Source organism: Lissotriton helveticus, chromosome 1_1 (assembly GCF_964261635.1).
Source record: "Lissotriton helveticus chromosome 1_1, aLisHel1.1, whole genome shotgun sequence".
Taxonomy (NCBI): Eukaryota; Metazoa; Chordata; class Amphibia; order Caudata; family Salamandridae; genus Lissotriton; species Lissotriton helveticus.
In genome coordinates this window covers 1324143790-1324158841 of record NC_136057.1, presented here as the reverse complement: position 1 = coordinate 1324158841, position 15052 = coordinate 1324143790, and the positions used below count along the sequence as shown (strand labels likewise).

Below are 15052 nucleotides of genomic sequence, written 5' to 3'. Positions count from 1 at the left end.
TCTCACACTGCTAATGGCACTCTTAGACGTCACATACCAGAAGACACACAGTACTGGAAGCACTCACACCCCTCACAGACTAGAAGTGGCACTAGAAACAGCGAACTCGCATCCCTCAGAAAGTAGAAGCAAGGGCAATTAGTATGGCTTACATATTACCGTATCTCTTGGCAAGTTAGTACGTTTTTGGGATTGTGGATAAGTGAGTGGGTGAATGCAAGAACAGGTGCATGAATGCAAGAGTGAAAGTGCACAGATGAGTGTCTGGACGGAAGGATGACGGATTACATGGATGGAAGCAGCCAGGCACTTTAAGTTACAAGCCTGACATATTGCATTTGCCAATGCTTTTCTCACATGGCCACAGCATCCCAGACTTCACACCAAAGGGCAGAACGCAGGTTTTACATCCTGCAGCACTCTCTACCTCCTCTCTGAATGCAAGGATTGGGAAGATTAACATATATGGGTGTTCATGGTGCAGGTTTAAAGACCACCAGACACCACAGCTGTTCGACCCTAACCGACGCAGAGTGGCAATCCAGAGGCATAGCCTACTGAGCAGCTTCTGAGATCAAAGGACTTTGGGTTCCGAGTGGAGTATGGTGCAAAGCTAATACTGGATGCAATGGCCTTGCCTTTGCTAGTTTCAAGAATATTTTCACATCTTTAACAAAGGTGGGCCTGAATATAAACTGGAGACACCCAGTCTGTTTGTCCAGGTTTGTCTGGCACAACTTTCTTTGTCAACACTCATCACTGTATTAATGAGTGACTTTAAGTTTAACTTCTGTACTTTTGTAGCACTATATTCCAGCATGGCAAGAGGCACCAAGCAGACCCTGGCGAGAAATGGAGGGGCAAGGATTAACACCAGATGCTTGGCTGAATCTTAGTGTAGAAGTTCAGCTGTAAACAAAGTCTTGACAGTCAGGACTTGCAACATGATCATGCCATCAGAGGAAAGAAAGGAAAAGTAGTGTCAATGTTGGGTCAATTAGCTACACGCAGTGTTGCAGAGGAACCTGAACAGCTGCAAACACATCAAGAGATACAAGATGAACAAGAAAAAAAGATGAACAAGAAAAAACCCATCAACTAAGAAGCAACAATACGAGTGACAATAAAACAAACCAATGGTGATCAGCAGCCTTTAAGAGCCTGTAAATTCTTGCCAAGCCCACAAAAGGTATGCCTGATCCTGCAGGATACAAGGATGTAAGACGGCACTGGTCATTGTGTGGTGTTTTACCCTAGCATACTTTGATTGTAGAGTGAAAAGACAAGTGTCAGCATTGCGCCCATCTATAGAGGCTCTTTGGCATGCAATGGCCCAAGCCAGATACATCAGCAGAGGCAAGGGGCAGAAGTGAGCAAGGAGTCATTCTTCTGAATTTAAACTTAGCATGGAACAATCCCAGGGAACAAAGAAGGGAAAAGGACAACCAGCGGGGCAGTCTGCAGGGTCTCACGGGGTATCCCACCACCTCCAGCTTGATTTAGCTGAAGAGTAAAAACTGCTCCCAGCCAGCGTAGTTCCAGCTGATAAATTCTTACCTTTGCATGGTACGGTCCCAGCACAATCCACCCACAGAAGCAGTAGCCGAGGTAGATAACAGCTACACAGCAGCAGAAGCGGATGACGTTTGGTAGAGCAACACGCATGGTGACAATCAGGATCTGATGAGAAGAGGAAAAAATAATGTGTCAGGGCACCTACCCATTGCTGTTGGCTGGGAGCTCCTTTACACTCTGGCTACCCAGTAACAGCTCTTTCCTTTGACTTCCCATGGAACGGGCGCACCCCGAACAGAGCGCTTAAGGTGATATGCCAACACCAGTTCTGCCACCTTCCTTTCCGTGACCCCATCTTCAAGTACCTCCATGTAAACCAGCCTGCACTAAAGCAGCTTCAGCCCTCACACTTTTCTGCTTTCTCTCATATGCCCCTTGCTTATGCGGCCGTCTCTTTTTAACAGGCGTGGACTCTGTCCTGAAGCTCTGCTGCTGTAAGGAGTGAAGATGGACGGTCAGGTTTTACATTCCCCATCTACTGGTCCCAAAGAGGCCAGAAGAAATACAACTAAAAAGTGAGATGAACTAATACTATTATTTTATTTGGTGGATAAAAGCCACATGCTTAAATAAACCCAACCAGAATCCATGTAAAGGGCTAACACAGGCTGGCAGGATAATTTCTTGTAAGAAACTAGTGCCCAAACACTCACTTTCATTTCTCCCCCAAAATCGCTGTGCTCACCTGTCTGCAACAAGCTTTTTTGTCAGCTCTGTGACAGGGCCAGAGACAGGTGGGTATCTGTGGTGTGCACGTGGGCTTTACTTGCCGTGAAAGAAACGTGTCTTCTAGCGGGTTTGTGGAGAGAGGTTAAGCATATATTGGTAAGGGAGATATGCTAGACCTTACGGAAATAACTTACATTGTACTTCTGGAAGAAGCTTAGGTAGCGTATGACCCCGACCCACACCAGGAGCGTGGATGTGCCCAGCAGGATACTGCACACGTCGTAGCTGGCAAAATTCTGAAAAGGAAACACACAATAAGGCTTAACGGATAAAATATATATGTGCAGACTAATGACGAAAGGGTTGTCGGTGGGGGTGCACAGGGCTATTTGCTCGGATCCACCCTATGTGATTTAAAAGGGCGTAGTGAGGGGATACATCCAGAGGCGTAGTTTAGATTTCCGACAATCATGCTGGCGTATAATGTTTGAATACATTATAAGACAAGCAAGGCATATGAGAGGGGATTAAGGGGCAGTGGTAAGGGAGAGGAATGCGGAATGGTGGAAGTACTGAGAGTAACAATATTTTAAAGGGAAAAAAAAGGAATTTCAAAACAGAGATGAGAGAATGTGCGTGTTTTTGAAAGAGTGTGCATTAAAAAAATCTGAGGTGAAATCCGACAGACACTGCACCATACACGACTGAAAGCACCGGTACCCAACTATTCAGCAGAAAATACATTAGGGGTGTAACACGCCAAACAGCCCCCTAAAGCTACACCCCTGGATACATACCTATTCCATAGCACCACTGGGATAGTCCACCCAAAAGCAGAAAGCTCCCTAGAATACTGAAGAAGAAAGCAATGGAGGATGGCCACCAACATGGACACACCATTGTTGAGGGGAATGTTGCAGCATGTTTCTTACTCAAAAAGTGTGGAGTTCCTCGAACATTAACACTACTTAAGTAGATATGGAACTTCTTTTTCAGTAAACAGTGCTGGGCGACAAGACTCAAACAGTGCTCCAACAAGCACATCCGCCAGACCAGGATGAGGATGCTGCCCCAGGCATCTCCCCAGGGTATGAAGAGCAAATGACAGTGCTAGAGTGACACGTGCAGGCAGCGATGGTAATTCAAGATGAAATAATGGCTCCCTTGCCATCCCTCACCTTGGACTCTATCCCAATCTTCATCACCGTCCCAGTCACCGTCAGGATGTCGCTGATGATGAGGAGCATGTACCAGCCGTTCACAAACTCCAGGCGATCAGAAATCGAGATGCCCTGGTTGTGCCGAGTCTGGAAGAATTTTGCAAACTCCTAGAAAAGGTGAATTTCAAGAAATAAATTACTAGACTGGAGAATTACGTAACTACGCCACAGTACCTTCGACAGCAGAGGCCCACACAATCCGGTGTGTAAAGGTGCAACTAAAGGAAGCTGTAGTTGTGCAGGTAAACCCTCCCTCCTCAATGGGAGGAGACTGTGCGGCTTCAATGATCTAGGACTGATTCAAGCCTCCTAACAGTCATTCATTGCATAAGCCTGCACAGGGGAACCCAAGGTTACATTACCAGGCGGCCTCTGAAACCAATACCTTCCTCCGGAGACCGCGCCGTGTCGGAGATCGACATGGTGGGAACCGTTAGAACTGGAAATGAGGGTATCTGCAGTCACAGATGCTATAAAGAAAGTAAGAGGTGCAGCAAAGCTAAACATAAACTGGGCCAAGCACTACCAAGAATGAATCCGAACAGCACGAGGCGCGGAATGACCCTGCGCTGGACTGAAGTACCGGACCACAAGTGCCTGCAAACAACCTATTTCCTAGAGGACATTGTAGTAAGTACTAAACCGTGGTAGTTCTGTACTGTGTACATTAAAGCAAGCAGCTGCTACAGGCACCCGGCTCCAGACAGAGTCAGAATATGGAACAGGCAAAAAGTGGGCTGGGGACACACAAGGGCTGAACTTTTCACTCAAAACTTGTTCTGCAGGCTGCGGCAACACTCCTGTCATCTCCCTTCAGGTATCTGAGCAATCACTCCCCCAACCGCCCACTCAGTAGTTGTGGCTAACAGTAGAACAAGCTGGAAAAGTACCCTCTAGAAATGCACACAAACGCACGCCCACGCGCCAGACTAAAACGAGGACAAAGTGACATCAGGACAGATAACCAGCGAGCAATCACACGATCATATTGGTATCTTTGCAGACGTTGACAACAATACAAGTGAATCCATAGGAAATGGTTATATTTGCCAAGAGCCACACTAATACTGTGGCAATGCTGCTGCGGAAAGATCAAAACGTGCAGGAAGCTGGCGATAACTGCCAAGCAGCACAAGAATCATGCAGCAGTGCAACCACAGAAAGGTGCAAGAGCACAGGGGGAAGGGAGCAAGTTCCAGGTATATAACTGCCAAGCAGCACAGGAATACTGTGCAGCCCACCCCAGAAAGAAGCAAGAGCACAGGATGAAGGACAGGATGTGGGGAATAACTACCAAGCAGTACATGCATACTGTGGCAGCCCACCTCAGAAAGGTGCAAGAGCACAGGGTGAAGGACAGGATGCGGGGAATAACTACCAAGCAGCACATGCATACTGTGGCAGTCCACCCCTGAAAGGTGCAAGAGCACAGGGTGAAGGACAGGATGCGGGGAATAACTACCAAGCAGCACATGCATACTGTGGCAGTCCACCCCTGAAAGGTGCAAGAGCACAGGGTGAAGGACAGGATGCGGGAATAACTACCAAGCAGCACATGCATACTGTGGCAGCCCACCCATGAAAGGGGCAAGATCACAGGGTGAAGTGCAGGATGCGGGGAATCACTACCATACTGTGGCAGCCCACCCCAGAAAGGTGCAAGAGCACAGGCTGAAGGACAGGATGCGGGGAATAACTACCAAGCAGCACATGCATACTGTGGCAGCCCACCCATGAAAGGGGCAAGATCACAGGGTGAAGTGCAGGATGCGGGGAATCACTACCATACTGTGGCAGTCCACCCCTGAAAGGTGCAAGAGCACAGGGTGAAGGACAGGATGCGGGAATAACTACCAAGCAGCACATGCATACTGTGGCAGTCCACCCCAGAAAGGTGCAAGAGCACAGGCTGAAGGACAGGATGCGGGGAATAACTACCAAGCAGCACATGCATACTGTGGCAGCCCACCCATGAAAGGGGCAAGATCACAGGGTGAAGTGCAGGATGCGGGGAATCACTACCATACTGTGGCAGCCCACCCCAGAAAGGTGCAAGAGCACAGGCTGAAGGACAGGATGCGGGGAATAACTACCAAGCAGCACATGCATACTGTGGCAGCCCACCCATGAAAGCGGCAAGATCACAGGGTGAAGTGCAGGATGCGGGGAATCACTACCATACTGCGGCAGCCCACCCCAGAAAGGTGCAAGAGCACAGGCTGAAGGACAGGATGCGGGGAATAACTATCAAGCAGCACATGCATACTGTGGCAGTCCACCCCTGAAAGGGGCAAGATCACAGGGTGAAGTGCAGGATGCGGGGAATAACTACCGTACTGTGCAGCCCACCCCACAAAGGTGCAAGAGCACAGGCTGAAGGACAGGATGCGGGGAATAACTATCAAGCAGCACATGCATACTGTGGCAGCCCACCCATGAAAGGGGCAAGATCACAGGGTGAAGTGCAGGATGCGGGGAATAACTACCGTACTGTGCAGCCCACCCCACAAAGGTGCAAGAGCACAGGCTGAAGGACAGGATGCGGGGAATAACTATCAAGCAGCACATGCATACTGTGGCAGCCCACCCATGAAAGGGGCAAGATCACAGGGTGAAGTGCAGGATGCGGGGAATCACTACCATACTGTGGCAGCCCACCCCAGAAAGGTGCAAGAGCACAGGGTGAAGGACAGGATGCGGGGAATAACTACCAAGCAGCACATGCATACTGTGGCAGTCCACCCCTGAAAGGTGCAAGATCACAGGGTGAAGTGCAGGATGCGGGGAATAACTACCATACTGTGCAGCCCACCCCACAAAGGTGCAAGAGCACATGGTGAAGGGCAGGATACAGGGAATAACTACAAAGCAGCGCATGCATACTGTGGCAGCCCACCCCAGAAAGGTGCAAGAGCACAGGGTGAAGGACTGGATGCGGGGAATAACTACAAAGCAGTGCATACATACTGTGGTAGCCCACCCCAGAAAGGTGCAAGAGCACAGACTGAAGGACAGGATGCGGGGAATAACTATCAAGCAGCGCATACATACTGTGGCAGCCCACCTCACAAAGGTGCAAGAGCGCAGGGTGAAGGACAGGATGCGGGGAGTAACTACCAAGCAGCGCATGCATACTGTGCAGCCCACCTCAGAAAGTGCAAGAGCACAGGGTGTGGGGAATAACTACCAAGCAGTACATGCATACTGTGCAGCCCACCTCAGAAAGGTGCAAGAGCGCAGGGTGAAGGACAGGATGCGGGGAATAACTACCAAGCAGCGCATGCATACTGTGGCAGCCCACCCCAGAAAGGTGCAAGAGCACAGGGTGAAGGACAGGATGCGGGGAATAACTACCAAGCAGCGCATGCATACTGTGGCAGCCCACCCCAGAAAGGTGCAAAAGCACAGGGTGAAGGACAGGATGCGGGGAATAACTACCAAGCAGCGCATGCATACTGTGGCAGCCCACTCCAGAAAGGTGCAAAAGCACAGGGTGAAGGACAGGATGCGGGGAATAACTACCAAGCAGCGCATGCATACTGTGCAGCCCACCTCAGAGAGTGCAAGAGCACAGGGTGAAGGACAGGATGTGGGGAATAACTACCAAGCAGCGCATGCATACTGTGCAGCCCACCTCAGAAAGTGCAAGAGCACAGGGTGTGGGGAATAACTACCAAGCAGCGCATGCATACTGTGCAGCCCACCTCAGAAAGTGCAAGAGCACAGAATGAAGGACAGGATGTGGGGAATAACTACCAAGCAGCTCATGCATACTGTGCAGCCCACCTCAGAAAGTGCAAGAGCACAGGGTGTGGGGAATAACTACCAAGCAGCTCATGCATACTGTGCAGCCCACCTCAGAAAGTGCAAGAGCACAGAATGAAGGACAGGATGCGGGGAATAACTACCAAGCAGCGCATGCATACTGTGCAGCCCACCTCAGAAAGTGCAAGAGCACAGGGTGTGGGGAATAACTACCAAGCAGCTCATGCATACTGTGCAGCCCACCTCAGAAAGTGCAAGAGCACAGAATGAAGGACAGGATGCGGGGAATAACTACCAAGCAGCGCATGCATACTGTGCAGCCCACCTCAGAAAGTGCAAGAGCACAGGGTGTGGGGAATAACTACCAAGCAGCTCATGCATACTGTGCAGCCCACCTCAGAAAGTGCAAGAGCACAGAATGAAGGACAGGATGCGGGGAATAACTACCAAGCAGCGCATGCATACTGCGACAGCCTACCCCAGAAAGTTGGAAGAGCACAGAGTGCAGGGTATAGCTGCCAAGCCGCACGTTCACACTTTGTGCTTGCTTCCTCTGGGGCAGCTGCTACTACAGGATGTAGGCAATGATCACCAAGCATCACACACAGGATGCGACAGTGCTCCTGCAGAAAGGAGGTAGCGCACATGATAAATGGATGAGGTAAGAATCAACAAGCACTACTTACATGCTGCAGCACCAATCCCCTCAAGATGGAGCGAGCACACAGGATAAAGGACAGAATGCAGACAAAAATCACCAGAATGTCAAATACCAGTCGCAGATGGTTGTCGCCTGTAAGAGGTAAAAAAATATGCACAATGTTGGTCAGTGAGTATTTATAAGTTTAAGGAGGCACAAACATCCTCAACCTTTGCAATATCTAAAGGGATCAGCAGGAGAAAGGGTCCGATTAACAGTTTACTTTTGCTGCTGGTGGTGGTGGTGGTTGGCACAGCGAGCTGCCTGATCTGTGTGTGCGCATGCGGCAATAGCGACACCTTGTGACCAGACTGAGCAGAAGAGAGTGTGACAATGTAGTCGAATCTTACTCATTAAGAAACGAGCGGAGCAGGTAATGGAAAACCCTAGAAACGCTTGATTGGTACAGGACAAGCCCAGATAGGATGAAACGGAGGGCTGAGATTATGGGGGCTACAGGAACAAAAGAGCGAGACCGGTGTCGTGGCATATCTTGAACCAGCATAGGTTCGTTTGTCACACATACAGAGAAGGAAGTGGGCTAAAGAGAGGAAACATGCAGTGGTTAAGTTACACCAGGGAGGAGTAAAACACTGAGTCAGGGGTATGACCGCAAAAAGAATGACAGACACAGAGGAAGTGGTATCTGAGATGGAGAAGTCTGCAGACAGCTTTGTGAATTTGTGAAAAACCAGGGCGGCAGAGTCCAGCAAGAGCTAGCCAAGCGCCTCTGGTACCAAACATCAAGACAGAAGTACAGGCTCTGAGCCTACACCATCCAATCCACGTAAAAAGAAAGTGCAGAATCCTGGGGTGCTTCTCAAGTAAGAACAAGCCAGAGATGTTTAGTTCATGCTCATTAGAATGAGCAGAAGCAGTAATAAACGGTGGATCCACACAGAGCCAGACACCATGCTTGCTTCTGGGTCAATAAAAAACAGAGATAAAACTCCAACGGATTCACAAGACGCTACACACAGAAGCGAAAGACACATTTTTAGCTAATTTGATAGGTTTCCGGAGAAAAAAAACCGATCAAGGACAATCAATTTAAAAAACGTCATTCTAAAACGTAAAAGCTCTAACCCTTAGCTGTACAGAGCCACAAGCCAAGTTTGCATAAGAATGGGCACTCTTTCCTAAAACAGTTTAGAGAACAACCATGTCGGATCGGGCTCGGACGAGTAACAAATCAGCAGCTCCTACCGTGCTGTCAACTACTGGAAACCCTGTCCCATTTCCTACCTGCAATCGATTGCCCATCCCTGCTGCTACCAAAGACCCCTGCGATCTCCTTTCCTAGCGGGCCAGAAACTGTACCGCCGCCCCCTGACCCCCCTTACCGTGCCCGTACACACTGGGGTCCTTGCACTCCTTGATGTGCGCCTGGTTGTCCAGAAGGATCTTCACCCGCCCGCTGTGCGCCTTGTTGTCAAAAGTGATCTGTGGGACGAGACAAAACAAGGATCCCAGTTCTCTCAGCAGAACTCCATCAGAGCAAAATTCAATCACGGGACAAAGGAATTTAAACAATTTTTGCCAAATAATTTTAAACCTGGTTTGTGTGGGGGGTGTCGATCAGACTTATGTAAGCAAGAAACAGTTGTGCAGAATCAAATGTGTGGTTGTGGGATCTGTAACCAAAGAGTTAGCTCCGAGGGATCCGTTTATGTAAGCGTTTTGTCCAATCTGGAATGTGTGGAGCTGCAGTGTTGGTCTAACCCCAGGACTAGCTCAGCAGCACAAGGCAGGGGATGTGCATGATTGGCATTACAAAATGGGAGGTTTGCAATCAAACTCCTGAGTCTGGAAATCAGTAAAAGGCACAACACAGTTTTGTTTCATGCTCTTTCTACTATTTGTAAAAGGTGATTTCGGCAGGTTATGAAGATGCTGGCTTTGGCCAGGAGCACAATGACGTGTGACCCAAGTCAAAAAGGAAGATCATCCTGGAGTGATTCTGAAGTCATTCGATGACTTCAGCCAGGCGATTCCTGCAATTAACTGGGGATGTCATCCGAAGCCATCCTGAAGTCTGCCCACAGGGCAAAATATTTAGATGGGATGACTTTATCTAGAGTCATCAGAGAAACTACTCCGGGATTAGGGGCGGATTACTTCAGTGGAAAAGATGTGATGAGCTTCAACTACTGCCGGATGATCCCATGCTGATTACAGGATTAGGGTGGATTACTCCAGGATGGGTCCCTGATTACTTCAGTGGAAAACATGTGATGACCTTGTACTACTCCAGAATGATTCCATGATGGTTTCAGATTAGGCTGGATTACTCCAGGATGAACCTTTGAGTATTTCAGGATGGGGCTGTATTATTACAGAATCATTTTGTGATGACTTCAGAATGAGGCTGCCTTACTCATGGATGATCCAAGGATAACTTTAGAATGTGGCTGGAACCGTACTAGTTGATTAATTAATAATGGGTATGTATTACCGCAGGATGGGTTCTGGCTGTATTACTGCATGGCGGTGTCAATATGCAGAAGTATTATTCTAGGATGACCACCTGTAGTAATACTTGTTTGCCATTCACAAGATGTTAAGAAATACAGGTTTATTACTGTGTTAGAGCAAATTATGGTTACAAAAACAAGCATTGGCAAAGCCAATAGGTTTTGCCTTTTTGACCATGTGACTTGCCAATGTCTTTTGTCGATGGTCTGTAGTATCGGTTAAAATGAAAAAGCATTGGCAACGCCAAATGGTCTGGCCTTTGCAAGAGCTATTGTCTTTGCCAATATGTTTTAGCCATATTGTACACGAGTGTGGCTGTTCAGCACGGCTAAAAGTTAGTGGGGTAAAGAAGAGTTGCATGTTGAGAAGTGCAATGTGATGAAGTAGCATAGATTCTTGCGACAGTGTGTCATGGAGTGGTGTAGAACAGAGTGCCGTTAAGTGTTGCGTAGACTAGATTGCTGTGGAGTGGCATAAAGTGGAGTCGTGTGGGAGAGTGGAGTAAAGTGTTGTAGAATCGTATTGTTAATATATCTGGAAGAGTAATGTGTAAACCTTTGCCATACACAAGAAGTTGGGAAATCATTAGTTTTTTAGTTCGTTTGCAGAACAGATTACTCCAACATGCATTGATAAACGCAATAGGTTTCACCTATATGATCAATAATAGGCTGGTATTTTGTTGCGAGTTGTAGGTTGCTGAGTAGTTGTACAATATAAGTTACAGAAACTGTTAAAGTGTTATGACTCACTTATGTACAAAAAGGCAAAATATTGTGCTGTTACTAGTGGTTTAGTGCTGGTAAGCAATAGCAAACTTTTGAAAGAGGGAAAAAACTGAATTAATTGATCTAATAGCAATATTATGCGTTTAGTAAACTTCTGACAACTTTTGGCCCGGTGCCACTGCACCTGCTGCACCATTCAAATCATGCCCCTAATGCCTGCAAGGTAACATCACTTGTGACTGCTTATTTAGTAGTTAAACATAGCAACATTTGATGTTAGAGGAGTTCTGACAACTTTTAGGCCCAGTGCCACTGGACCTGCTTCACCATTTAAATCATGACCCTATTGCCGGTAAGGTAGCTGCACTTGTGACTGCCTGTTTAGTAGTAAAATATTGCAATATTTGGTGTTTGGAGGGGTTCCTAGAGCTTTGGAACCTGGTGTCACTGCACCTGTTGCACCATTGAAATGATGACCCTGTTCCCTGCAAGCTAACTGCACTTGTGGTTGCCTGTTTAGGAATAACATATAGCAATACTTGGTGTTTAGTAGGGTGCCTGGAGCTTTTGGTCCTGATGACATTGGACCTGCTGCTCTATTGAAATCGTGGCCCTAGTGAGAGCGAGCGAGTCGGTGAGAGAGAGCGAGTCGGTGAGAGAGAGCGAGTCGGTGAGAGAGAGCGAGTCGGTGAGAGAGAGCGACTTAAGCCCCTGCCCCTCGCTGTCATCAGCCTTGTTGAAGCAGCAGTCGGTGAGAGACAAGAGGGGCTGGCACTGCATAGAAGCTTCCCTCACTGTAACAGAAACTGCTCCCACACCCTCACCCCCACCATTAACCCACATAACAGTGTACAGGATGGGTTAATCAGCAATATCCATCTTCTACACTTCATTGTCTAGGGTTACACCCTTCTGCTCAGCAATAAAGACAATGGAAGAAATACTACCACGACCTCCGCCTTGTGCAATATAAAACAAAGGGCAATCCAAAAGTCATCCTGCTGATCTCATCAATCTCACACTCATAAACCCAAGGAGTTTTGCTACCAAGCTCACAATACACAACATGGGCTCCACATGCATGCAGGATATCCGGGCACATTAATCCTATGTCACCTAGAGGGCGTAAGCCTCCATGTCTCCGAACCAGACCCTGGACCTCAGAGTCAAAGGACTGGCCTAGGCCTCAGCGAGCATGTGCGCTGAGCCACAATAAGTTAGAATACCAGATATTATCACATACATGTGGGTCACTCAGGGGCAGGGGCACACGCTAGATTATCCCCAGGGGAACGAACATTCCTGTCCTAACACTGGCAATCACACTTGAGGCATCACTATGGTTTCCAGCCAAGTCCAGAGCAGTCCATGAACGCAGTATATTACAACTATGGTTATCTAAGACTGGAGTGATTGTCTTGGGACTCAATAAGCCCCAGCATCTGATGCATATTTTGGGTGCGTTTGTGAAGTCATGTGATTAGGTGCAAAGTCTGTGTTGAGGTGAATGATGGGATTCAGCTGTTGTCACACTGTGAATGTTTCTTTCTCTCCAGTTTCCTCTGTTCATTCCCACAATCCTCTCCGTTTCCTTTGGGCATGGTGAATTTTATTTGAATTTTCGACTAATTCATCGATGCAGATTGCTTATCTCATAGTATTGGGCAACCATGTGATTTTATTTTGTTTAGGATGTGTATTTGACATTCTCTTTATGAAAGTTTTTTTTTTTTTAATGAATTGCTTTTCTCTGGTAAACGTTATTCTAGTGTTTATGGATGGTGTCATCCTTTTATAGATGCCTCTGACTTCTCCACAACTCAGAGTTTGAGGTTTACTCACAAGAAGTTTTCCACAGGTATCTATCTATGTGAACCATGCATAAAGGAGTTAGATACATTGGTATAGCCACGTCTTGAAGAAGAATATGATTATTGATAAAAACAAGTTCAATTTAAAGAAGGTATCTGTAAAATCTTGAGTCGACTCAAACATACAAAAATACAATTTTAAAAAACACTTCTCTTCTCCGAATGTAGCATCACAAAGTTTTCTGGCAGTCAGTTTACAATGTCAGATTTATTCTGTGGGAAAACACTTTCATCAACACCAGCCACTCAGTAACGTGGCGCGATTTCAAAATGAAGCTTGTAACTCCAAGTCATTTGTAACTGATTGAGCACGGTTAACAAATCAGATGAATAATTTTTTCCCCAAAAACAGACTAAAAGATATGCTTCCAAACACGAAGGTAAGGAAGGAGCACAAAGTCAAACAAAGGGCAATCATGCACTTAAAATTATCTTCCATGTGGAGAGGATCACCAGTGCAGTACTGCATGTGATCTCAGTTGATCATGCACCGAGCTTGGCAAGCTGCCTTGATTTAATCTGCAAATCAGATTCAGAATCAATTGTACTTATCAGAATGTCACATGAATGGAAACTACACCATAACATATCCAGGATAGATAGCCTCTAGTCCTAACTCGCCATTCTGTGCTAAAGGAGGTCATGAAAACCAACATCACTCGTCACAAGCTTGGTTAGACGTTCTAGTTCACCCTCTGAAAAAAGCACTCACTCTCCAGGATTGCTAGAGTGTAAGTGCAACCTCGGATGACACACACCAATGTGAGTGGCACAAAAGAAGCATTCTTCTATGGAAAAACAAACTCGCGCAGGCTCACAACTGAACTGCCCTCTATCACTTTTTGCAAGTCACTGACAACAAAGCACCATGGTGGCTGTCAGTTCCTACTGGAAGGAGCATGGTAAAGGCGTAGAATCCACGAGGCACCACTTTGACAACTGTTATCAACCTTGAAATTAAAATAAACGCGTGCAAGAAGGGCAGCAATAGTAGAATTATGCGCATACCAAGAGGCTACCATAACTACAGCATTTTTAAAGAGTCAGGAACACTGCCTTACACTTTAAATTTAACATTGTGTTTGTAAAATTCCCATTTATACTGAGCGGCTGAGATTGCACGAGGTGTCCCAGACCACGCTCTTTAAGTCGGCTGAACAGACCCCCTGTTCTCCAGTAACCACCAAGGTTGTGATCCGGCAGCATCTTTTTCTCAAAGGAGTCATTTACCCCTATCCCCCAATCACATGTAAACACTGCCAAATAAGCCTGTGCTCCAGCCAGTGGCGTGCTTCTTTTAGGGCTAACCGCGCATGGTGTAAAAAAACAAATACATTAAAAAAAAAAAAAAACAATAAGATGCTGGCGCTAATTCATCAGTAGGGAAAATGTTCTGCAAAATAGCCATTTGGAATGCAAAAGTTATGGGCGTGATGTACAAATGATTTTGTAGGCGCAAAGGCGGCGATCAGCAAAATCACAGGGTTTGCGACCACAAAATAACTTTATACTGTTTATGAAAGCCATTTACCATTCGAAAAATAATTCAAGTCGTAAAACGGCTTAAGGAACCCTGTAAGAATCACAAATAGGTAGAGGTGTGAAAGAGGCAACCATCCTCCCATTTGCGACTTGGAAAGAGGTTTATCAATCAATGGTTTGTGACAGATCGCAAACCACTGATCAGATAGCAACACTTCAAAAGGGGTGGCATCTGATCTGCATTTGGGGAGGCTGGCCTTGAGGGACACTTATCCCTTACAGAATTGTGCCGGCAGCTTCACTAATGCAGGCAGTGGTCCTCTGCTATTACCGATGTACTCCTATACAGGGAACATTTGTTAATGTTTTTCTTTAAGCAGCACCAATCCCTATAATGGACGTAGGCTCCATAAAAACAAGCATTGGCATAGCCAATAGGTCTCGCCTTTGGGACCTTATAAGTATTTAGTTATGCAGCACAATATCCTTGGTGCAACAACATCAACTGTTGCATGGCTAAACACTTATAAGGTGCCAAAGGTGGTAGAAAGAGAGAGGTAGAGAGAG

At 46.9% G+C, this 15052-nt stretch overlaps 1 protein-coding gene across 2 annotated transcripts in view; it reads right to left on the bottom strand.

The window, feature by feature from the left end:
- The window catches only part of MCOLN1 (mucolipin TRP cation channel 1), a 144685-nt gene that overhangs the window by 23654 nt on the left and 105979 nt on the right, over nt 1-15052 (bottom strand). For both annotated transcript variants that reach the window (XM_078682153.1, XM_078682162.1), the window contains exons 7-11: nt 9273-9372; nt 7916-8022; nt 3423-3572; nt 2439-2540; nt 1558-1680 (exon numbers count right to left, since the gene is read on the bottom strand). In XM_078682153.1, the coding sequence (XP_078538279.1) occupies nt 1558-1680; nt 2439-2540; nt 3423-3572; nt 7916-8022; nt 9273-9372 (582 nt within the window). The remainder of the gene's footprint in view (nt 1-1557; nt 1681-2438; nt 2541-3422; nt 3573-7915; nt 8023-9272; nt 9373-15052) is intronic.